Source organism: Fusarium coffeatum, assembly GCF_003316985.1.
Source record: "Fusarium coffeatum strain FIESC_28 chromosome Unknown BRIP53273_contig_155, whole genome shotgun sequence".
NCBI classification, from domain to species: domain Eukaryota; kingdom Fungi; phylum Ascomycota; class Sordariomycetes; order Hypocreales; family Nectriaceae; genus Fusarium; species Fusarium coffeatum.
This window is the reverse complement of record NW_022157948.1, coordinates 56,733-79,405: the sequence shown is the minus strand read 5'-3', so window position 1 is coordinate 79,405 and position 22,673 is coordinate 56,733. Positions and strand designations below refer to the sequence as shown.

Here is a 22,673-nt window from a genome sequence, read left to right as displayed (position 1 = left end):
TTACGTGGTTGTAGATATCTCAAGCCATGTGGCCCTGCTATGTTCCCTGACATGCCGATGCACTCGCATTTGTAGCATCCATTCTATGCCAATGACATTTCAGCTGGCCACAATCAGCTTGAACATGCCTCATTTGAAATATTGATGCAAGCATCCAAACTCGGTGGATTGACGGGAAAAACATGTTGTCAAACTACTTACAGAGAGGGCGATTGGCCGGCCTCACTCGATGCTGCGACACTATGATGTCTAGCTGTTAGCAACAATACCTCAGCGTTATCTATCATTGAAACATAACTCGGCACTTTTACTGCCCGAGACTTGCATATAAAGACCCCCTATCCCTAGACTAACTTATTTATTCGTCCCAATCACAAACTCACTTCACAAGACACATAATATCCAAACATCCCAAAGCAACACTACGCCCATCATGGTCCGCTACATGTTCCTCACCCCTGTATGTTGTATACCCTCAAAGATATCTTGGGAACTCCAAGCAATCTAACGTCTCTGTATAGCCCCACAAGGTCGGTCTGGCTTATCGATGGATGATGTTTGCGCCAGATGGTGAAACCATTGACAAGTGGTGGCGCGAAGTTTCTGAATCATCGCAGGCGAACCAAGTCAAACGAATTTCTCCAGACTTCTACAGCCTCACCGCTTTTGTAGCGACCCCAAACAATATGTTTGAGACGCCTTGGAAACTTGGTCCGTCAATGGATGCGGAAACATCATGGTTTCTGATCTCTAATATGGACACCAGGCTCGCCATGCCGTATGTCCAACCTTCAAGGGTTGACGTTCGCAGCGGTGACTCGTAGGTTTCCACCTGAACAGCCTTTTCAACTTGATGAGATCCATGCTTACATGTAATTTTTGAAAGATACTACATCCGATCAAAGTCGCGACCAGACTACTTCTGGACTGTGGCACCGTATAGCTCTTACACGCTGTTTGACGAGTCCCACGACAAATCTCTCGCCGATGGAAAGCAGCCGATGATCTGGGCCAACGACAAGAGTCGAACTCGTTTCATCATCCATCGTGATGGCCAGTCGGGAACCAGCAACAAGGGAACTGTCATTATCGACAGTGATCCCGTTACTTTGACTGCTGCCATCGGAAACCACTCCCAGCACGTCAGCGTTAACAACCACAACATGCTGATCCTTGGGGGTGATAGCGGTCGTCTGTACTACGGCCAGCTCAAAGACCGATTCCTTGCTCAAAGCGGCAATCTCAACTACAGCGCTGCCATAGTCACTGAAAACACTGATGCTGGCGAGGAATGGGAGTTTGTCAAGTGATCTCGCGCTCAAGGCCTGAAAGTCGACTTGAATAAGCTTGCACACGATGTCTAGGCAATCGTGCTTCGAGTGATGGATATATGCATATAAGGACATTCGTTTAGTTTTACGTGTTTTATCTTGGTGGTGGATGATGAGGACAGTCTCTTCCTATAGCCCAAATACACACACTCATTAACTCCATTGAGCCAGTGAGACCACTCTGCAGCTTTCATACGCATCGCACTATCCTTCAGTGGACAAAAGTGTGATTTAATTTCATGGTTAGCCCGTCAATCCTTCCTTACCTAGGCGATGTATAAAGAAACCTGTTGATAAGGAAGATGAAGCTCTCGTTTGCCGCTATTGGAGGACCGATGTTTTTAGTGGATGGCAGTGAGCACTAATGCATGTACTGTACAGTAACTGCACGAATTGATTGGCTAGTGACTCCAGACCACCCCTGGGATCATCGAGGTTACTGTACAGTAACACTTGTAACTTACGACGAAACGAAGCGTGGCGGAAAATAGATGGATGAAGTCACGGGTTTGCTTGCTTGCAATTCATGAGGAGCTGGATATATAATGACCGTCTCTTCATCCACAACTAGAAAGCATTCTAGATTTTCGCCAACACTTTTCTCGATACCTTTACTTACTTGTCTATATACCTACTACCAGGATGTCTGTCGCACGCTCTGAACTTCGATTCCGTGCCCCGCCGTCAATGCGATTCAGCGACGGTTCAGCCAACTCCAAAACCGCACCTCCAGGGCCTTCCAGCACAAGCGACACGCCCATTGAAAGAGCCGCAGCTCGCTTCGCCATCACGGGCAATGCCATCATTACTGGTGGCGCCGGAGACATTGGCTCAGTAGCTTGCAGAGCATTGCTCGAGCATGGCCTTCAAGGTCTAGCCATCTTTGACCTGCACCTTGATGCAGGCGAAACGACCGCGTCCAGGCTCCAAAACGAGTTTCCTGAAGCCAAGATCAAGTTCTTCGTTGTCGATGTGACGGACCCCAAATCCGTCACTGAGTCCGTGAAGAATGCTGAGGAAGCTATCGGGCCGGTCAATATTTGTCTCTGCTTCGCGGGCATCGCATTCGCATCGCGCGCATTTGACATTACCCCTCAGCAATTCCAAACCATGCTTGGCGTCAACACAACCGGTGCTTTCCTCGTTACACAAGCCGTAGCACAGTCTATGAAAGATCGAGGAACTGGTGGTTCAATCATTTTGATGGCGAGCATCTCTGGTCACATTGTCAATTTTCCTCAACCTCAAGTTCACTATAACGCTGCTAAAGCAGCTGTTCTTTCCATGAAGAGTTCTCTTGCTGCGGAATGGGCTGTGCATGGAATTCGGGTAAATAGCATTAGTCCTGGTTACATGGATACTATTCTTAATGAAGGCGATGGATTGGCTGAACATAGGGAGATTTGGTCTAAGCGCACGCCTTTTGGACGTATGGGTAAGCCGGAGGAACTCACAGGTGCTATTATACTGTTGGCTAGTAAGGCCGGTAGCTACATCACTGGAGCAGACATAGTCGTTGATGGGGGTATTAGTGCTTTGTAAGCTTATGCCCGATGGTAGCTCTAATTTGACTTTTATCGTCCTCATTGCTCATCCTAAAATTTACGTCGTTGTGTTGATTTGAACTATATGACGTGAAAGCTGACCTTCGGAAAACTCAAATAGAGAAGGTCTACGTAAGTGCCATATAAATCCGAAGTGAACCGTGAGAAAGAGGCAATCTTCTATGCCACCTGCCCATATCATTGATCACACGTCTCTGACGGTCCATTGCAACTGTACAGCTACATGAAACTGTACAGTTGCGTCGCTTGGCAAATACGACGACTGTACTGTACAGTAGCACTCCAACTCGCAACTTGATCCGCGACGATCGTGTGGGTTGTCGGTTACTGTACAGTCCTTGCATTAGCGCATACTACATGTACGTACCATCTTATCCCTCCATCAGCCGAAGTAAGCTCCCTTAATGTCTTTTGTGTATAAAGATACGAGCTGCTCTCTCCCATTCTCATTTCAACATTCACTGCTTGCACAACTTTGGTCTAATAAGCTCATCCGCTACCATGGCTAGAACTACTTGGCTCGACAGACTTCAAGAGCAGGGTATGCCTTCCTCGACAGATACTCTCATCCAGCGCATGCTAACAAGAGTGATAGTCAAAATCGATATTGACTGCATGGACCCAGCAGAAGCAAGGCGCTTTCTTCCATTCAAGCCGCATGATCAGACAAGCAACCAGCGTTTGGTCTACGAGCAGATGATCTCTCCTGAGAATCGTGAACTCTTCCTCAAGACAGTCAAGAAAGGCAAAGACGAAGGATGGGAGGTCATCCTCAACCGAATGGTACGTGTCATATACCAAGTCGACTGACAGCTTACTCACTATCCCTCCCCATGTACAGAGCGCCCTTCTCTGCGCCAAGAACATCGACAACCTTCAAGGCCGTGTTCTTCTCCAAGTCTCAGCCAACCACGCCTACGACACCGAGAAGGTCGTAGCCCAAGCTCGCTCTTACGCCCACGAATTTGAGAAACTTGGCATTTCCAAGGACCGCATCTGTATCAAGATTCCATCGACTGGACCTGCACTCAACGCAAGTCCCATTCTTCTCAAGGAAGGTATTCGGACTTTGGGTACTTCTCTCTTCTCTGTCGTCCAGGCTATTGCGGCTAGCCAGGCGGGGACGCTTTCTATCAGTCCTTACTATAATTGTGAGTCTTGATTACAGAGCGGGTTGCTTTCCTAAGGAACCTGCTAACTAACCTCATAGTCCCGTGGTTTCATGCCGATCGCAAACAGTGGCCTGATGTTGAGGACCCTGCTCTTGAACATCCTATGTCGCCAAGAATTGTGCAGATTCAACAGGTATACAAGCGGCTTCGAGAGGAAACTGGTCGTGTTCAGCCGCTTCTGAAGCCAGCGAGGTTAGTATATTCGATGCCAGGTGACTACAAACTAACTTGTGTCCCAGCTTCATATCGCCACAGGAGGTCATGGCTATGGCAGAATTCGGCTGCGACCACGTCACTGTCCCTGAAGACATCATTCTGCAGCTATCCCTCCTCGATGCAGAAGAGAATCCACCACCAGGCAATGAGTCTCTAAATGGAGGCATTAGACCTTCACAGCGCGTCGCTCATTTGGCCAGGACTGACCCTCTCGCTGGGTCGGACTGGGATGGAAACCTTCCGTCAACTGAAGTAGATTTCCTCGCCAATAACGGTGCGGCGCTTGAGGAGGCCATCGCTGCTGACCCTGTGACAAAGAAGGGACTTTACGAAGCGCTTGAAGCATTTAAGCAAAACGAGCTCCAAAGCCGAGATGCCATTGAGGAAGTTATGAAGCAGTTCTGATTACGATAGTAAGCTTCGACAGTATAACACAAACAAATTGACTATGTACAATCCAGCATGCCTGGATTTTCAAATCCGCCCTGATACCTTCCTAATGCCATATCCACGTCTACTTCGGTCATCCATGGAATTGGATCCAAGTTTGGGAAACCCTCTGTATATGGATCCGGTATCAATGATGGCTCTATCGGGAACGTGTCGCCTGATACATATGCTTCTTGAGGGAGCGACATTCCATCTATTGGACCGAATCCTGCGTCCAAAGCCAATCCAGAATCTTGATTCGATAGCGTCGGATGTTCAACAGGGTCAATATCTGGCGTAAGACCCGTTGATGAAGTTGTAAAGCTGGCCTGCTCAGCAGACGCTGGATGAATATCGCTTGCCGGAATACTTTGTACTACACCTGCACCTGTCTGAGTCTGGGCCTGAGACTGGGATTGTGAGGCCTTCTCGACCCATTTATCGCCGAATCCAGCTGCAAATGTTCCAAACACTTGATTCTTTGTCTCTGCCAATTGCTTCATCGTTTCCGTCACAGGCTTTGCCTCCATGGGCATCACCCCTGGCCCATTTACCTGAATACGTATTGCATTAATCTGATCTACCAAGCGACGATTTTCAGCAAGTAAATCCTGCATATCGCGATCTGCTGCCAGACACAGCTCTCGCTGTTGTCGCACGTGCTCAATGCTCTTGTTCACAATGAGCACTTTTGTGAGTCGCCGTGCGGAGGCGATATTAGGGAGCATGCGGGCTAGTTCCTACAGCAATCACGCATTAGTCACATCTCAAATATCGACTGTCAATGACTTACTAGGAAGTTCTCATTCATTTCTCCGCGACGCTGTTTCTCAATTGCCAAGTTCCGCGCCGTGACGTCCGGAGGCAAAGGTCGCGGTCGGCCCTTTCGCTTGGGCTTTTGAGATTTTGTGACTCCGGCATTAGACATTATTGTAGTGAGCAGGATATTATATTTGGGTTAATTGATCAACGTTGCGAGATGATGAAGATGCTTTGGAGTTGATGGTAACGCATGTGAGGATCGCATCTCGTCTGACGTGTTACATTCACTTTCAGAGCTTTGTCATCACCATTTCCGGCACTTCATTGGCCCAGTGAATGTGCGCTGTACAGCAACACTTTCTAAATGACGCAGCTGTGATAATGGCCTTGCTAATTGGAGTTGATGTATATGGTTGGGAGCCTAGAAATCATTTCTCAGATGAGATGAGCCCTCGTAATTCTCTCACTCGTTGTGAATGCTCAGTTCAGTTAAAGTCGAGCAGCGACGATGAATCCCGATCGGGAGCACCGGGCACGTCGGCAATGAAGAAGGTTCAAGCTCGTTTCAGACACTTATTAAGCAGCTTATAGCACATTCTTCATAAGCAACTTTCCATAATAATTACCCACTATTACTCTTGGATGATGTTTCTTCGAGTATCCGTAGAGCCATATGTCGGATCTCAGCCTGTAGTAGAGGCACAAGAGGTATATTCTAATGGGGTATCTTTCTGTCGTTCAATATCAATCTGATCAGGAACCACATCTGACCATCGTTGCCCTTTCATTTGCAATATCATAGTCAACGCTGATTAATCATGATAACCCGACCGTGGTTTTTTGTTGAGAAATTAATATGCATCGCCAAGGTTCTTTAATTCCTACTTCCACACTTAATTGTTATTGCCCTTCATTCATGACATTTCTTCTCTCGGCTCACGATAGAGGTCATAAGTCCGAGACTCCGAGTTGACAAAGAGGCATGCGGGATCAGTTGATTCGCAAAGAGAGGCAGCTGAACGAGGCCACGCCCAACTTCAAAAACTTTAATCACATGCGAGACTCAGGCTTCAGTGGCAGTGCTCTTGGCCATTCCAACACTTCTCTGGGCCGTCGCTTATATAAATTGTGTGGAATCCGGAGTAACTGATCCCGGGTTAAAGAGGAATGTCACTGTCTACGACAAAAGCTCTAAAGGCTCATTCCAACCCCGGATCCGACGGGGCGTGGGAAGTCGGCGTAAAGCGATTTAGAGTGAAACGGTCCTAACCTTGAGCCTTCACAAATTGATTCAGATTGGTAGGTATTACAAAAGACCCCGGATGCAACACAATATGATGGCACAGCCGTATATCATGGCTTGACAGCGAATCGCCAAGACAACGTTGCTCGACCGCCGAATTGACAGGTTTTGTATGACCTTTGGATGCAATTTCATGAAGGGTCGCTACACCACTTGCGCCGATACGAGATTATAAATCATCAGTCATTGAGATAATCTCAAGGTCGATGTTGGCGGATGTACGATAAATGTAATGGTGACGCAAGAGGTTTCAATACAGCTAGGTGTTGGCGAATGAGGCGCTGGAGGTGATCCGCATTCCGCTGGGTTAGCAGCAGATGAAGGTTATCGATAAGCGCAACGATATCGAGCTAACAGATAAGTGGACTTCAACACCGATAGCGATCTTATCTGTTAGTTAAGTAACTGCGGCGTCCTGATGAATATGCGAACCTGAGCTTCCGAATTCCACAAAATTGAAATGCGTTGGCAACCCCAACACTGCATGTCAACCCAAGCAATCCCTGAACTGACAGCTACACTTTAAGAAGAGCAAAATGGAGTCCATCTAATTCATTCAATTGACTGACATCACATAAAGTACCACCAATTGATATTTACTCATATTAAGCATGTACTGTCACCTTTCTCACATCGAGATTATCTTACCCTACAACACTACAAAGTCAAAAAATGGCGTCAATATTAATTTGAGGCCTCAGACAGTCCATCAACCTCAACACAAAAAAATACGAGTATCTCATTTCCTTTGAGTCAGCATGACAACGCTGTGGCTGACTAGATGATCTACACCGCGATCAGAAGATCAACCAAGCGCATCGCCTAATCTCGTAACGAGCAATTAGTAATAATAATACGACAACTTTGTTTTCTCTCTCTGCATTGTTTACAATTTTGATGAGTGCGCTCCTACAGGAAGGTAAAAAGCAATCGGTAATCAATCTGACAGTCATAAAGTCGGAAGCCAGCGCCACGTTAGGAAGGCAGCGGAAGTGGCTGTTTCAGAGAAGCCATGCAGGTCCACGTCGTTATGTGTGCAGTAAATTGAACCTGGGCTTTGGTGACATGGTCCATGGTTCGCACCAGAAAGCTCAGACGCACTTCAAAAATCTTGACATCTTTGTGTTATGACCATGTGATTCTTTTTGACAGTTGTACCGTGCGTGCAGGTTCAATACTGTAGATACCATCATGTCAGTTTTCATTGATTCGTTGCATCGTTGCATCGTTTCATCGGACAGGGTCTTGTTACGCGCGGCCATCGTCTTGGTGTTCCCCGCTTCCAAGAAGTCCCTGGGCGGGTTGTACTACGAAACAAGGCGACATTGCATTACTGTACTATACTGTACTGTATTGTATTACTGCCAGGAAGGAAGAATCAGATTGAGATCCTGGAAGAACCGGAACCGGGGATGTTCTCAAACTTCATGGCAGGGCTCATTTATTTCCTACAAACAAGGCTCTGAAATGACTTAATCTAATCTTGAGACGAATCGCAATCAATGAAAACGTGATGCGAAAAGGCTGGACCAGGGAGCCCTGGCAAAAAAGAGACCGGGGAGGAGGGAGGGATCTTCGTCTAGAAGGAAAATGTGCAGGTTGACAACTCAAACCGCCCTCGGCACTGCAAGCGGATCTTCCCCCGATCATCAGGAACCGGCAGAAGAAATCGCTCTCGATTGTAAACGCCGATCCAACTGTAACCAGACCAACTTTCGAGACCTTGGCTAGAAAAGACTCAGTAGCATTATGATTAAGCAAGAGACACCATTACCTTCACCGCAAACAAGAAAAAACCTGCAGAAATAGAAAGAAACAAAGGCGCAAAGAAAATGGAATTGATTGGGCTTACTCACAAAGGAGGAAGCGCCGTGGCGCTGTTTCGACCAAAGAAGACCCTACTAAAATCTGTAGTGTACGAACACTGTACCGTTCTGTTCTGTTCTGTATTCTTTCATCCGCTGCTTCCGACAAAGAAGAAAGGATTCAAAACACGATGGCTTGTTTCATGACTGTCGATAACCTCAAGCCAAACCCACTGCGCACCACGCGGGTGGTTTCTCTGGTCCCCCTTTTTTTCTTGGTTGTTTTTTGCCCCCATTTCGATGACATTCTCGACGCCTGACAGCTGGCACACTGCAAACTTGGCGCAGCGAATGGCCCTTTTTAACCAATCAGAGGCGCACTCGTCCCTTGCAGTAGTTTGTTACAAGCGGAACGGAACAAACGAGTCAAGAATGGTCACTAGCAAAGTTTTTTACTCTATTTTCCGTGTCAAACAACCCCCTTTCTAGGGAGACGAGAGGAGAGAGTCAAGGGATGTTGTGGTTTTGCATCAATAAATGGGATGAAATCTCCAGGTTGGGGAAATTCGACCTTGGCAGAGTGTAATAAGGCTTGTCGATTGATCCTTGCGTTTTTCTCGGGATATTATGGACTTGTAACGTTAAGCGATATTGGAGCCGTGATTTGAAAAGCCGGGGGATCGATACCTGTACCTTGTCGCTTCAGCGTACGAGTACAGTATAGGACGGAAAGTCTGTGCGTGGCATGCAGAGTGAGATGCGCCGCAACATTGGACGACAAGATGATGTGATGGGGTCTCAGAATGGCTGATGCACTCAGCACTCAGCAGTGCCTCCGCGCTTTGTGCTCCCTCTTTTGCCGCTTCCCCTCTCGACTCTCGTCTAGCTTAGCTTGGCTTTTTAGTGGCGCCAACAAAAACAGCGCCGTTGGTTTTTTAGTCAGGAACTAAGTATGTCATCTCGTCTCTCGTTCTTTGACGGCTGCATTACCACGTCGTTACGAAACAAACCAGACCGTTTTCTCGACTGCGTTCTTTTTTCTTTTTACTGCTTAACATTGCAGGATCAAAAAGAGGGGTTTCAGTGTGGCATCCCAAATCCCAAATCCCCACACTCGTCATCCGGAGACTCGGGTGTCATATTTTATTTGATGTTGTGCAAGTTATTTCTCATTGGATCGGGACGCTGAGGCCCATCAACGGCTTTTTTTTTTGCACGCAGCACAAGAGAACATGCAACCAAGCCTTTACCCCTGGTCTAGTCTTAGTCTCTTAGCCCAGCCCCCCATGCCCATGCCCTTTGATCCAGGGGTAATGGCAGCCCATCGGCCGGTCCCAACTCTTTGAAACACACCAAGACCCGCTATTCTTTCAATGTTGGCGGGCCAGGGACTCGGGCTGGGCTTAAGGCGTACGAGCATCGAATTTCCACACTGCTCATGGGATGAGACCTCTGTGAACCAGTCGGGATTGACCTAACACCCCCATTGTCCAATGGGATCGGCACTGCACTCTGAATGTCGTACAACTATAATATAACCTTCATTCCGTCCCCCTCTCATTTCTGATTCCCTTTATCTCTCTCTCTTCAGACAGAAAACCCACACTCCTTCCTCAACAGGTTCACACTCATTATCCTTGAAGGATTCTATACATTCATTCCAGTCCTTCCAAAACGGTCTTTACCATCAACAACTCAAAATCTTACTTTACTGCCCAACAGTCCTGGTGACGTTAGCCAAAAGAAAATAAGCAAGAGTCTCAAACTACAACAAGCAAACCATCAAAATGCATTACTCTACCTTCATCGCCTCCATCATGGCCGCTGGTGCCATGGCCGCTCCTCACTACAAGGTCGTCACCCAGTACGAGTACGTTACCCAGGTCGTTACCGCCGGCCACGAGCAGGCCCGACCTACCTTCAACTGGGAGCGCCCCGCCCCCGTTGAGGTCAAGCCCACAAAGGTCCGATGGGAGAAGAAGCCTAAGCAGACCTACGTCCCCGCCCCCATCGAGGAGACTCCCGTCAAGGAGGAGGAGCCCGAGCTCGAGCCCAAGGAGCCCGCCTCCGGCTCCGGTGGCAGCTCCGGTTCTTTGACCTCCGACCAGCAGAAAGCCGTCGATCTTCACAACGAGGCCCGCAAGGAAGTCGGCAACCCTCCCCTCGAGTGGGACGACTCTCTCGTCGCTGGTGCCCAGGAGTGGGCCGACAAGATCGCCGCTCAGGGCAGCCTTACTCACTCCCAGGGTGAGGATGGTGAGAACCTTTACATGGGTACCTCCTCCACCCCCTTCGCCGACGCCGTCGAGGCCTTCGTCAGCGAGAAGAGCCAGTACAACGGTGAGACCATCTCTGGCTCCAACTACATGGGCTTCGGTCACTATACCCAGTGCATCTGGAAGTCCACCACCAAGGTCGGCATGGCTGTCGCCAAGAGCGCTGATGGTGCTTCCTACGTCGTCGCCCGTTACCAAACGCCCGGTAACATGTAAGTCTTTCCCACTCACACTCACCACCAACGTAACATTCGCTAATCTCCACTTTCTACAGGATCGGTGAAAAGCCTTACTAAAGAGTTTAACAACTAAACTCTCTTGATATGTGGATGCAATTTTCTTGTTCTTTTTTACTTTTTCTGGGTTAACGATTCATTGGATATGTATCTTTCTCTTCTTTTTTCCAAGGCTCATTTCAGTTATGAGAGCGTCTTTTTGATACGGGTCTTATGAACTCCCGACTCACCCACCTTCGCTTCGTTTTCAATAAAACATCCGCCGCTATTTGTTGGCAAGGCATATTTGGTTCTATGTTGATGTTGCATGTACATACATTTGATTTCACGCAATGACAAGACTCTGCATTTCAGTTAATTACTGTGCTTTTGAGTGACTGCATAACAATTGAGTGATTTGAATGATGAAACCAGACCCAAGTAACTTAAATTTCCTTCATGAGCATTCATTCGAAGTTGTACGTGGAAGCCAGGATATCCTTGTACGGGCCCGATGCTTTCCGCCTCGTGGTGACGTAACTCCGACCGGTGCATCTTCATCCGATCCAGGGTATCCGAGCCTCGGTAGCATGTTGACATGACCTTCCTTTCTTTCATCAATCCTTGAGCCTGTTCGTACAGCATCCTATGAGACAGCCTTGGCCTGCGTAGGAAGTGACTACCACCCTGGAATGCTCATCGTAAATGTCAGGATTCAGTCCTTAGGGTATAAGAAGAAATGACCCCCAAGATCATAAGAGACGAAATAATTTGGTAACTTTATATCAGCTTAGACTAGGACTTAGGTCACTTTATTATTTCAGTAATCTAAGCTTTCCCTCTACTACCCACCTGCCAGCACTGTGCCCAGTGAAGTGTTACATTCATTTTGTGCAAGTCACAGGACTTAGCATGCAATGTTCCGAGAAACAACACACAAACAAGACTTTGATTTTCTTATTGTACGGGTAGGTGATCTTCCTGTAACATGCTGAGGCAGAGTATTACTGATATTTGATCCCATGACTTAATCGACTGCTGTCAAAGGAATCGTCCTATGCGTCTAGTACAATCAAGGTGAAGTCCATCCTTGGTGACAGAAACAGCTCCGTCAAACCTGCGTACAAGTACCAGAAAACTAAAGAAATCAGAATGCTGTTATTCATTCTGGAGGCTCTGCACATGCTTTGAAGACCTATCATAAGTCAGAGCCCTGTCTTTGGCGGTCTACTCGACAAGCTTAGGGTTCTTGAGCTTGGCGAAAGATTCGAGCATGTTGGGAGTGATTGAGCCGTTCTTCTGCATGTCTAAGCTTAGGGGGTTTGAGCTTGGCGAAAGGCTGGAGCATGTTGTGGGTGATTGAGCTGTTCTTCTAAAAATCCCGATTGCTGCCAAAAGAACTGGTCCTATTGGTTTGATGACAGCACGTCCTTCTTACGCACAAGATGGTTACGTATGTACAAGAAAACAAGTCGTTCGAATCTGTCTCGTTCCGACGCGTTACAACTACAAGAATACACACCGGCGCTTTGTGGCCAAAATGTGTGTACTATCAGTATGATAACAGAAACAAACATTGCAGAGGTCTAGACCGTGACAGTTCAAGCTGGTGTTCAGTCGACCATAGGAATACATACACACGCGATCCGATGACCTAGAGAACCAGATGCATGACAGACGGTTCATCTTCCCAATCTTAAGCTACAATAATAAAGTCATCTAAATGCTAGTCTAAGCCGGCATAAAGTGACTAAAGCATTTCGCCTTTTAGGATCTCATTCATCTGATACCCTAAGGAGAACCCAGAGATATTGCCTAAAACCATTGGCTGTATCTAACTACATGAGCAGCCTACTTCTCTTGACAGGAAAGTCAACACGGGCCAAGTAACGGATGCTCTAGGTTAACTTGGGGAGTGGCGAAAGTAAACACACTTACTATTCTGATACTGCATATCTGCTGGGCCATACACGCAGATCGTGGCCTGACTTCGAATCCGCGCCTCACGCAAAATAGACAAAGGCCAACACATGCGAGGATACTAACTTCAAGTTCCTCATACGCCCGCGCACCATGGCTTGTGAGGCTGGAGATTGTTCTGTACTCTATGCAGGAGAACGGAGGATTTCCACCCCTGATGGAGATCTGGACGAAGATTGCCGAGACGATCGTCGGGAGTGGATTCCGGGGAAGACATCCCGATGTCTACTCGCTCATAGTAGTGTCATTTCCGTGGTAGTCAATCAGATGCAATCGATCGACTTCACTTGACACAACCAGCAGCGACTGGATTCAAAAGTATCGCCTTTGGTGTTCTTATTGAGGGCTTAATGGTGACACATCTACCCGCTATCCGTACTCAACACAACCACACGTTTGACCAAACCTGAACTTTGAACTACACAAGGTCCGACGCCTTTGGTGTTTCATCCGCATAGAGGATGTCGTATGAGACTCCCAGACATACCTCAGAGAATCAAATGAATCACTTGGCAATAAGGAGTCAAACTTTGCTGTAGGCGTTACAAGATGACCTCTGGTACGAGATAACCTCCATGCCCGACAGCCAATCGGTCTTATAAAGCACCAAGACGTTCGTGCTTCGATCAGGTGCGTCTTTGAGCTTCTTACCAAAACTCAATTCGAGCTTGTCTCCAGGCTTTGGCCTGTTATAACAGTCCAACGGATCAGGGAGAGCATAACTGCTGAAGCTCTCTGGAGGAACTGATTCGGACTGTATACATGTGAGCAATCAGTCCATCGAACTTATGGCAGGTGATCCATCAATCGTGCTTAGGAATAGCAACACCAGAGACTGCGATGAGCCACCCCAGTGAGTGTAGCTGTCCGTTGGAGGCCATGATACCACGTCACTCAGAGGACCGACATTGATGCTCAGTCGAAGGGTTCAATTGAATGTCCACACCATGTGACTTCAACGTTATTGATCCTGTGAGACTTTTTGACACCGCAACTTTGCTTTTTACTTCTGGCCAAGTTGCGTTGCCAGATTTGAAGTCCGGATGATCTGACGTCTCAAATTGTTTGCAGGCAAGGACACGCAATCCCGCAGGTCACACCAGTCTCGACTGCTCCGACTTTCGGATGGCACAGCACTGTCGGCAAAGTCTCCGTCGCAATTCAACAAATTTATTAAGAAGCTGACAAATTTGTTGATATTTGTAAAAAGGAAATTAACTTTTTGTTACACCTGCGCTAAAAGTCGATTGTCTCAATTGAAGGTTGTATTTTTGGAGCGCTACGAATTTTTATGCTGCTGCCTACAGTGGTACCCGACAGTTGACCGCTGTTTAGGGACGGGGAAGCTCAGCTTACCCCTGCTTATTCTCAGCTCAACGCGGCGGGAGGGTGGTCATGAGACCCGACCTATCGCGTTGAGAGCCGCAAGCATGAGGCTGACTTTGTCCCTGACATGGATGAATGATCACATGGACATCTGGGAATTTTCCCCTGGGGAACGGAGACAGTAGACCCTAGAATTCCAAGCCAACCCCCACGATACCCTCAAGGTTGTCTTGAACGTGCGCGAGCTTGTTTTGGAGGAGGGAGGGGAAGGTATCCACTGTAGCTTTGAAGCTATGATTTCTGCGATAAGAGGACCTTCAATTGATAACAGCTATGACGATGCGACATGGCAGAATTGAGATCCCATTTTTTATGACGATGTATCATCATGGCTGGTCAAATTCTGCAGCAGAGCAAAGCGCAGATTCAGATTTTCAAGGAAACAATTGAAAAGATCAATGAAAATCTTTGCATCATTCGCCACCGTAAAGAGAGGGTCAGGGTCCCCTCAATTGAATGACAGGCAGCAAGAATGATTGATTGATGCTGATTCAAGCTGTGCTGTGATAAGCCGATAAAGCTAAACTATGGGTCTCTTTCACGTCACCAGCCCCATAACTTCGCTCTTCTCACCAAAAGCCGGCGGGGTGGGTAACAGATGAGATGTACTCTAAGGCTTAGGCTACCAAAATAAAGTAGCCTAGGGTCCTGATCTAAGCAGCCATAAAGTGACCAAACTATTTCATCTCTTGTGCTTATGACGGTAGATTCTTCTGACGCCCTGTGGGTCGGGCTTCATTCACTGGAGAAACAAAGCCGAAGCCCCACCAAGTTTTTAGCCACAACGCGAAGGTGAGCAAGGAGAGAAGGGGAACAATTGCAGTGTCAGATCAGTGGCAGGGCGAAACAAAGAAAGGAAGGCAGGCAAGAGCGGGAGTCCACCGAACACGGGGGAACCTTCGAAATCTCTGTGGCCGAGAGATGCCCCCGCTCTTGCAGCCTCAAGGTCTCTCACTGGATTCATTGATAACCCGGGCGGTCAGCACCTGCAATCCAGCGGTGACCTCATTCTTCAACAACTTAATTCCTCCTTTTCTTCAACGATTCGACCTCAACTCAATCATCTCTTCTTCATTCATCTCAACATCAAAAGCGACTTTCTTCCTCTCTATCGTTCCCAAATCTACTCTCTCATCTCATCTCATCTCCGATACCCCTTTCCACTATAATACCCTAAAATACTCTAAACCTCAGCAAAAATGACACAGCGCCTAAAGCTCAGCAGCAACAACCTCTCCACCATTGCGTCACAGCAAGGAGACCAGAAGGTTCAGGTCCCTACCTACGACCGCAAGGCGCTCAAGGAGGGCATCGTTCACGTCGGAGTCGGCGGTTTCCACAGAGCCCATTTGGCTGTGTACGTTGACAAGCTGCTCGAGAAGCACGGTGAGACCGATTGGGCCATCTGCGGTATCGGCCTGCGACCCAATGATGCCGCCATGCGCGATGTCCTCAACGCACAAGACCACCTCTACACTGTGATTGAGCGCTCTGCAAAGGGCAGCTTCGCCGACGTCGTCGGCAGCATCAACTCCTTCATTTTCGCTCCCGATGACCGTGAGGCTGTTATCGCCAAGATGGCTCATCCCGACACACACATCGTCTCTCTTACTATTACTGAGAGTGGCTACTACTACAACGAGAACACCCATCAATTGGTGAGCGATCACCCTGACATCCAGCACGATCTCAAGCAGGAGAACGAGAACGCGCCCATCAGCACATTCGGCTTCCTCTACGCCGCTCTTGCCCGCCGTCACCAGCAGGGTCTCAAGCCCTTCACCGTTCTGTCCTGCGACAACATGCAGAAGAACGGTTCCATCACCCGTAACATGCTCGAGTCTTTCGCCAAGCTCAAGAACCCTGAGCTTGCCAAGTGGATCGCTGAGGAGGGTGCTTTCCCCAACGCGATGGTTGACCGCATTACCCCCAGCACCTCTGAGAACGACATCAAGTCGCTTGCCGAGAACTTCGGTATCGAGGACTCTTGGCCCGTTGTGACCGAGCCCTTCATGCAGTGGGTCGTTGAGGACAAGTTCTGTGACGGCCGCCCTCCCTTCGAGAAGGTCGGTGTGCAGGTTGTCCATGACGTTCACGACGTTGAGCAATTCGAGAAGCACAAGCTTCGTCTCCTCAACGCCTCCCACTCCGCTATGGCTTACCCCGGTCAGCTGGCTGGTTTCAAGTACGTCCACGAGGTCATGGAGCATCCCATCTACCGCAAATTTGTCTGGCAGATGATGCAGGAGGAGGTCAAGCCCCTTCTCCCTGAGATCCCCGGCGTCGACATTGACCAGTACTGCAACACCCTGATGGAGCGTTTCTCCAACCCCACTATCATGGATCAGATTCCTCGCGTTGCCCTCAACGCCTCCGGCAAGATCCCCCAGTTCATCATGCCCTCCATTGCCGAGAACATCTGGGTTACTGGCCCCTTCCGCCGCCTGTGTTTCGTCGCCGCCGGCTGGTTCATCTACATCAAGGGTGTCGATGATAAGGGCAACAAGTTTGAGGTCGACGACCCTATGAAGGAGAAGCTTCAGGCTCTTGCCAAGGAAGGCGGCCCCGACCCCCGCTCTATTTTGTCCGTGCGAGAGCTGTTTGGTGACGATTTGCGAGGTGACCAGCGCTTCCTCGACGAGGTCACCAAGGCCATGGAGCTGATTACTAAGGACGGTGTCATGGAGACTATCCCTAAGTACGTCAGCTAAATTGGTCAAGATATTTCCTAAGGCTTAGGATTTGTCTCCTAAAGCTTAGGATACTATTTCGTCTCTTACCCGAATGATTAGGGTGTTGGCGACTGTTGAACCTAATTCAACGGAAAAGTTTACAGCGAAGCGCGGATTTGATGAATATGACTATTTACGGATTGGGTGAGCGGATGGATGTCCCATCCAGAAAGGCACACCTCAGATAGACCTGGGCTGAAGCCCAAAAAGTTTTAATGATTATGCCATGATTTGATGAGCTTGAGGTTCCTTTCTTGTACCCCTGACTTTGGTGTGCGACTTCGAGTAACGGTTTGAGAACGCATGCGGGTTCTTTAGTTGTCCTAACACCACGCGTGTAGGTGATCGATCTAATGTACGACTGAACACGAGCTTGAACTGTCACGGTTAGATCAGTGACTGAAGAAATGTCCTAAGGCTTAGGATAAAATAACCTAAGTGCTAGTCTAATCAGCCACAAAGTGACCAAATTATTCCATCTCTTAGGAACCTTAAGCTGGCCATATACAACTCATAACGCCAAATCATGGACACGCGCATGTTATGAGAACACATTATAGACTATATGCAAGTTTGTCTAGTTTATATGCCAAAGAACAGTGACGCCAATAGTCTACCATGAACTTTCTGAGTTGCGCCCATCTCTACTTCCACCACCCTTCTTATCCTCGTGAACGATCTCCACGACATTGGATACCACAATACCCTTTTGATTATTCCTATGACCCTCTGGATCCAGGTTTGTCATACCATGCGCCTCTGCCCTGACAATACGCTCCTCACTGCCGTTGAAAGACATGTTTCCTGATATCGGATTCGCGGTCGGGGGGCCACGTCGACTTGGATTCTGGCTTTTGCCACTTCGACCTCCTCCACCACCGATCGTCTGAAAGTGAGAGGGATACTGGTAAGACGCCTTGTCCGATGAACGTAGTATACTCCCAAAAACTGGGGTAAGCCAGACTCTGAAGAGCGGGAAGAGAATTGGTAGGTTGGTAGTCATCACGGCAACAAAAGCTTCGCGTGTGCCCCATGTACCAGCTAGCTGAGCTCCATTGACGGGATCCTAAATGCGTTATTAGACAAAGAGTGGTGGTAGAAATCCATTGTTGAGACGTACCACTAGAACAAAGACGCTTTTCAACGTAGCGCAAACAAGAACAAAGATACCAGAGCCAAGAACAATGCTTGAAGCGATTTTCTTTATGGTTTTTAGACTAGATCCCCAAAGCATCGGAAGGGGAATGGCGATAAGGTATATGTCGGTGGAGACGTTGGAGGCGAATGAGGCCCAGACGATGGGTTTCGAGATGGCTGCTTGACAAGAATCTGATAAAAATGTTAGATCTTATTCGATGAAAGACCAATAAGGATACGTACTGCCTGGGTCAGGACTTATCTGCCAGTATTTACTGAAAGGTTGGCAACCAGCGAAGACTGCTATTATGGTTGCGACAAAGGTGCCGATTACCAGGCCGAATCCGATGTATATCCGAATGCGATACGGCCGTCCGAGTCCATTCTAAAATTGTCAGTGATGAACTATTAAAGAATTGACTGACGATCTTACAGTGAGGCGAGTGTAAAAGTAAAGCATGGATAGCTTCAATGACCAAATGAGGGCGGAGTAAATGGTCCAACCAGCAACCTGAATCTTAGAGCCGACCACCCTAACAAGGTTAGCATACAAGGTAGAAAATATATATGTAGAAAGCTTACCTGAAATTGTATTCTGGATCGCTAGGGGACAATGCAGCCCGCTCTGCGTCCGTCATTCCATTGTTGGCAAGCCCATGGGCGAGTATCCCAATATTGTATGCAAGCGTCGTCTGAACCGTATAAAAGATCTGCTGAAGTTAGTATAACCACAAGCTCGGAAGGTCCAAGATGACTGACAATGCTTATAGCCATTAGATAATCCTCTGCCTGAAGACTTCTAAAGCCATCCACTCTCATTCGAGCATAGAATCTCAAAAACGTCGCAGCAACACCAACCCCATACAACGTCCAGCTCTCAGTCACGGCATCAGACATCCTCGCTTATCAGAACCAAAAGAAGGAAAGAAAAAGCAAAAGAAGAAACGAGAGAATATGCAAAGATCGGCGGCGCAGACACATGCCGGACATGTCGGTCCATATGTAGGTGACAACTTGGCAGGATCGATCGTCATGCCGTGTGTCCACATGCAAAACACGAGCTGAACTCTACTGCACAGTACTTCATAACACGAAGGATTTGCATATGCACCCCTGAGATTAGATTAGCGGACGCGCATCCGGTAGGCGTACGGTACAGATGCTATCGTCGGGGATTAGCTGGGATGAATTTTACAGGTTGACGTGCCTGACGCTACTACGTAAGTGCAGAGCTAGTACTAGCTGAACCAAGAAAATGACGCGCCAAGATCCGCATTGTAAAAATGTGATTTGATATGGCCTTTACGAAGACACGTACGCAATAGCATTGTCCATAATTTTCATGGTCATGGACACGTTGGGATGTGGATAATAGAAGCATTATCCTCTGAGGCCGCCAAAACCAAGTGACCTCCGTGGTATTCTAACCTAGTCTAAGATAGCTGGAATATCTCGTCTCTTATGCTCCTGGAGGCCAATCCTTCTGACACCCTGACGGTTGAGTAAGAGTCGCATTTTGCATGGCTCGGTTATTTTCTCCCAAGCACGGCAATAGTCGCAATGTGGAAGGTGACATTGCTAACACCACCTTATTTTGTAGCCAAGTCCAAGCATTATTTACCTAATTTTTAGGTACATCAAAGCGCATGGGAATGAACTTGACAGAGAAATTCCACTCTCAGTAACACGTTACACATTCTACAAGCTTTTCAACATGTGCTGGCAGACCCATAGCTCGGTAACTCGGATGCCTCGGTAGCCCTCAATCTCAATCGCGTCAATCATCCGAGATCAATTGATCCTGTAAGATGTTCGCCTAGATAAATTTCGCGATATTCCCAATCAGATTGAACCTCAATTCGGCGAATTCACATCAAAGCGCCACCTGACATTTCGCTCTTGAACCAAGCGGCTTCTTTGCCATCTTCCTTCGCTCTTGACCATAAAATCCTTTGGATCCATGCTAGGCAAAGCTAGGAAGGTAAAAATGCCCGAATTAGCTCCACAACGGTTTTGTCTAGAGGATTTCCCGCACCGGGAGCCCGGTCCGCAACCACTAAGCGTGAATCCCCTGGATCCCCTAGACATGAAAGTCTGGGCGAAATCTCTGGTTTATCCCCGTTCCTCTGCAGGACAGTGGAGGAGCTAATCGGTGCGAAGGAAGCAACATGAATGACAAAACGGCAAGGATATTCAGGTATCGCCCAGTCTCTCGGCAGTCTTCACCCTCGGCCGCATTACCCAAGTTAGTAGATGCATTGCATGGATTATTAGTGAGACCGCCAGGGCGATGTAGGTTATATAACACCTCCTGTCCTGACCCGCAGATCCTGGGTCTTTTTCAGCTTAGGGTCGAGGTTTTTCTTGTCTTTTGCGTGTTCATTATGCATTTCACTATGAAGTTTCTTGCGACCGTGACGGCATGGGCTGCTACGGCTACATGTGCAGCCACTCCGTTTGCTCGTAGTGATGCTGCTGGTTCATGTTCTGAGGACCTTGGTCAGCTTGGCAAGAAGCTGTCAAAGGCGGCCAAGATTTACTGTCCTGGCTCACCTGAGTTTGAGAAGGCTACTACTCGTTGGTCTGTTTTGGCCGCGCCCAAGGTCAACATTGTCGTTGTTCCCGGTACCGAGCAAGATGTTGCCAAGACGGTAGGTGTTTCATCTCTGAAATTTTATGATCATATCTAATCAGTTCTGTAGGTCAAGTACGCCAACTCAAAGGACTTGCCTTTCCTCGCCTACAACACAGCTCATGGAGCCATCACCACTCTTGGCCGAATGGACCATGGCATAGAGATTTACCTCAACCAATTGAACACTGTCGAAGTCGCTGCAGACGGCAAGACCGTTACAATTGGCGGCGGAACCATGTCCAAGAAGGTCACAGACACTCTTTGGGCCGCCGACAAGCAAACCGGTATGTTTTCTTTATTTTTAAGTTTGATTATGGTACTAACCATTCCCAGTGACCGGAACATGTGAGTGCGTTAGCTATATGGGTCCTGGTCTCGGAGGCGGACACGGTTGGCTCCAAGGCCATCACGGTATCATTGCAGATCAGTGGGTCTCGATGAACATCGTCCTTGCCGACGGCTCCTTCAAGACCATCGATAAGAGCTCTGATCTTTGGTGGGGTCTCAAGGGTGCTGGACATAACTTTGGTATTGTGACTTCTATCACTTCAAAGGTCTATGAAATTCAGCATCGCGATTGGGCTATTGAAACTCTTGTCTTTAGTGGCAAGGACGTTGAGAAGCTTTACCATGCTGCGAATGAGCACCTGTTGCGCAAGCAGCCTGAGGGTGTTATCAACTGGAGTTACTGGGTCCATGATCCTACTGCTGACCCTGAAAACGTGAGTCTCTCTTCAGGTTCTTATATAACAATTTCTGACATTCACAGCCTATCATTCTTTTCTGGCTGATTCAAGAGGGTGTCAAGACCATTGACCCCAAGATCTCCAAGCCTTTCCACGACCTCAAGCCCATCGCCATCACTCCCGAGTCCGGAGACTACCGTGACCTGGCCCGATGGACTCAAATCGACATTGATGCCGTCCCATGCCAGAAGAACGGCCTCGTCAACCCTCGCTTCCCTCTTTACCTCCAAGAGTACAACGTCACAGCCATGAAGAACGCATGGAAGCTCTTCGCTGCCGAGACAGGTCCCAAGTCTCCCTTCAACACTTCCATCTTTATGTTCGAAGGATACTCCACCCAAGCCGTCCGCGGCACCAACGCCAAGGACTCTGCTTTCGCCTTCCGTCACGAGAACATCCTTACTGCACCTTTGATTACCTACAAGCCTGGTGATGCTGCGCTTGATAAGAAGGCAGCTAAGATTGGTAACGACTTGCGCCACATCCTCCACCGAGCTTCTGGCCAGTGGAACATGAGTGTCTACGTCAACTATGCTTACGGCAATGAGAAGCCTAGCGATTGGTATGGCAGTGAGATTTGGAGACAGAAGCGTCTGCAAGCACTGAAGAGCAAGTATGATCCTGAGGGCAAGTTTAGCTTCTTCGGACCTGTTGCGTAAACGGGTGACATTGCTCTGTCATTCCAAGTATATCATTAAAATAGTAACTTGTAATAAAATCTTTGATTAGAGTCGAAGACCTGTCTGCTGCACCTTTTCGTGATATCAACGTGATCTTTGAGATACATATTGCCCTTGGCTGAGACTGGCTTCATCCTTTTGTATCTGTCTGTGTTGCAAAACTGTCATGGAGAATATCTAATTCTTGCAATTTCAAGTACAGTCTTGGTCCTCATGAGTTCATATCGCAGGCTGCGTGGACTGATCGAGACAGGATCAATGCTAGGTACAAACAATCGGCCGACAAGTATAATGCTCAATCGA

General features: G+C 48.0%; 8 protein-coding genes across 8 annotated transcripts; 6 read left to right on the top strand and 2 right to left on the bottom strand.

Moving 5' to 3' along the window:
* Positions 1-433: 433 nt before the first annotated feature.
* FIESC28_07139 (uncharacterized protein) lies at positions 434-1,310 on the top strand (the record flags this gene model as incomplete). The annotated part of the gene is made up of 3 exons (XM_031161280.1): positions 434-460; positions 522-820; positions 887-1,310. 3 exons carry the CDS (start codon positions 434-436, stop codon positions 1,308-1,310), a joined length of 750 nt encoding a protein of 249 aa, XP_031014681.1.
* Positions 1,311-1,973: 663 nt separating this feature from the next.
* Positions 1,974-2,873, top strand: FIESC28_07138 (uncharacterized protein; the record flags this gene model as incomplete). Its single annotated transcript, XM_031161279.1, has 1 exon — positions 1,974-2,873. The coding sequence occupies one exon, from the start codon at positions 1,974-1,976 to the stop codon at positions 2,871-2,873; it is 900 nt and encodes a 299-aa protein (XP_031014680.1).
* Positions 2,874-3,397: 524 nt separating this feature from the next.
* On the top strand, positions 3,398-4,689 carry FIESC28_07137 (uncharacterized protein; the record flags this gene model as incomplete). The annotated part of the gene is made up of 5 exons (XM_031161278.1): positions 3,398-3,437; positions 3,492-3,679; positions 3,738-4,047; positions 4,107-4,260; positions 4,308-4,689. 5 exons carry the CDS (start codon positions 3,398-3,400, stop codon positions 4,687-4,689), a joined length of 1,074 nt encoding a protein of 357 aa, XP_031014679.1.
* Positions 4,690-4,730: 41 nt separating this feature from the next.
* FIESC28_07136 (uncharacterized protein) lies at positions 4,731-5,641 on the bottom strand (the record flags this gene model as incomplete). The annotated part of the gene is made up of 2 exons (XM_031161277.1): positions 4,731-5,453; positions 5,507-5,641. The coding sequence occupies 2 exons, from the start codon at positions 5,639-5,641 to the stop codon at positions 4,731-4,733; spliced, it is 858 nt and encodes a 285-aa protein (XP_031014678.1).
* Positions 5,642-10,370: 4,729 nt separating this feature from the next.
* FIESC28_07135 (uncharacterized protein) lies at positions 10,371-11,155 on the top strand (the record flags this gene model as incomplete). Its single annotated transcript, XM_031161276.1, has 2 exons — positions 10,371-11,071; positions 11,134-11,155. The coding sequence occupies 2 exons, from the start codon at positions 10,371-10,373 to the stop codon at positions 11,153-11,155; spliced, it is 723 nt and encodes a 240-aa protein (XP_031014677.1).
* Positions 11,156-15,639: 4,484 nt separating this feature from the next.
* FIESC28_07134 (uncharacterized protein) lies at positions 15,640-17,151 on the top strand (the record flags this gene model as incomplete). Its single annotated transcript, XM_031161275.1, has 1 exon — positions 15,640-17,151. One exon carries the CDS (start codon positions 15,640-15,642, stop codon positions 17,149-17,151), a length of 1,512 nt encoding a protein of 503 aa, XP_031014676.1.
* Positions 17,152-17,785: 634 nt separating this feature from the next.
* On the bottom strand, positions 17,786-19,653 carry FIESC28_07133 (uncharacterized protein; the record flags this gene model as incomplete). The annotated part of the gene is made up of 7 exons (XM_031161274.1): positions 17,786-18,238; positions 18,293-18,501; positions 18,553-18,694; positions 18,743-18,842; positions 18,892-19,019; positions 19,392-19,422; positions 19,628-19,653. 7 exons carry the CDS (start codon positions 19,651-19,653, stop codon positions 17,786-17,788), a joined length of 1,089 nt encoding a protein of 362 aa, XP_031014675.1.
* Positions 19,654-20,705: 1,052 nt separating this feature from the next.
* Positions 20,706-22,349, top strand: FIESC28_07132 (uncharacterized protein; the record flags this gene model as incomplete). The annotated part of the gene is made up of 4 exons (XM_031161273.1): positions 20,706-20,960; positions 21,012-21,228; positions 21,278-21,666; positions 21,714-22,349. The coding sequence occupies 4 exons, from the start codon at positions 20,706-20,708 to the stop codon at positions 22,347-22,349; spliced, it is 1,497 nt and encodes a 498-aa protein (XP_031014674.1).
* Positions 22,350-22,673: the final 324 nt, after the last annotated feature.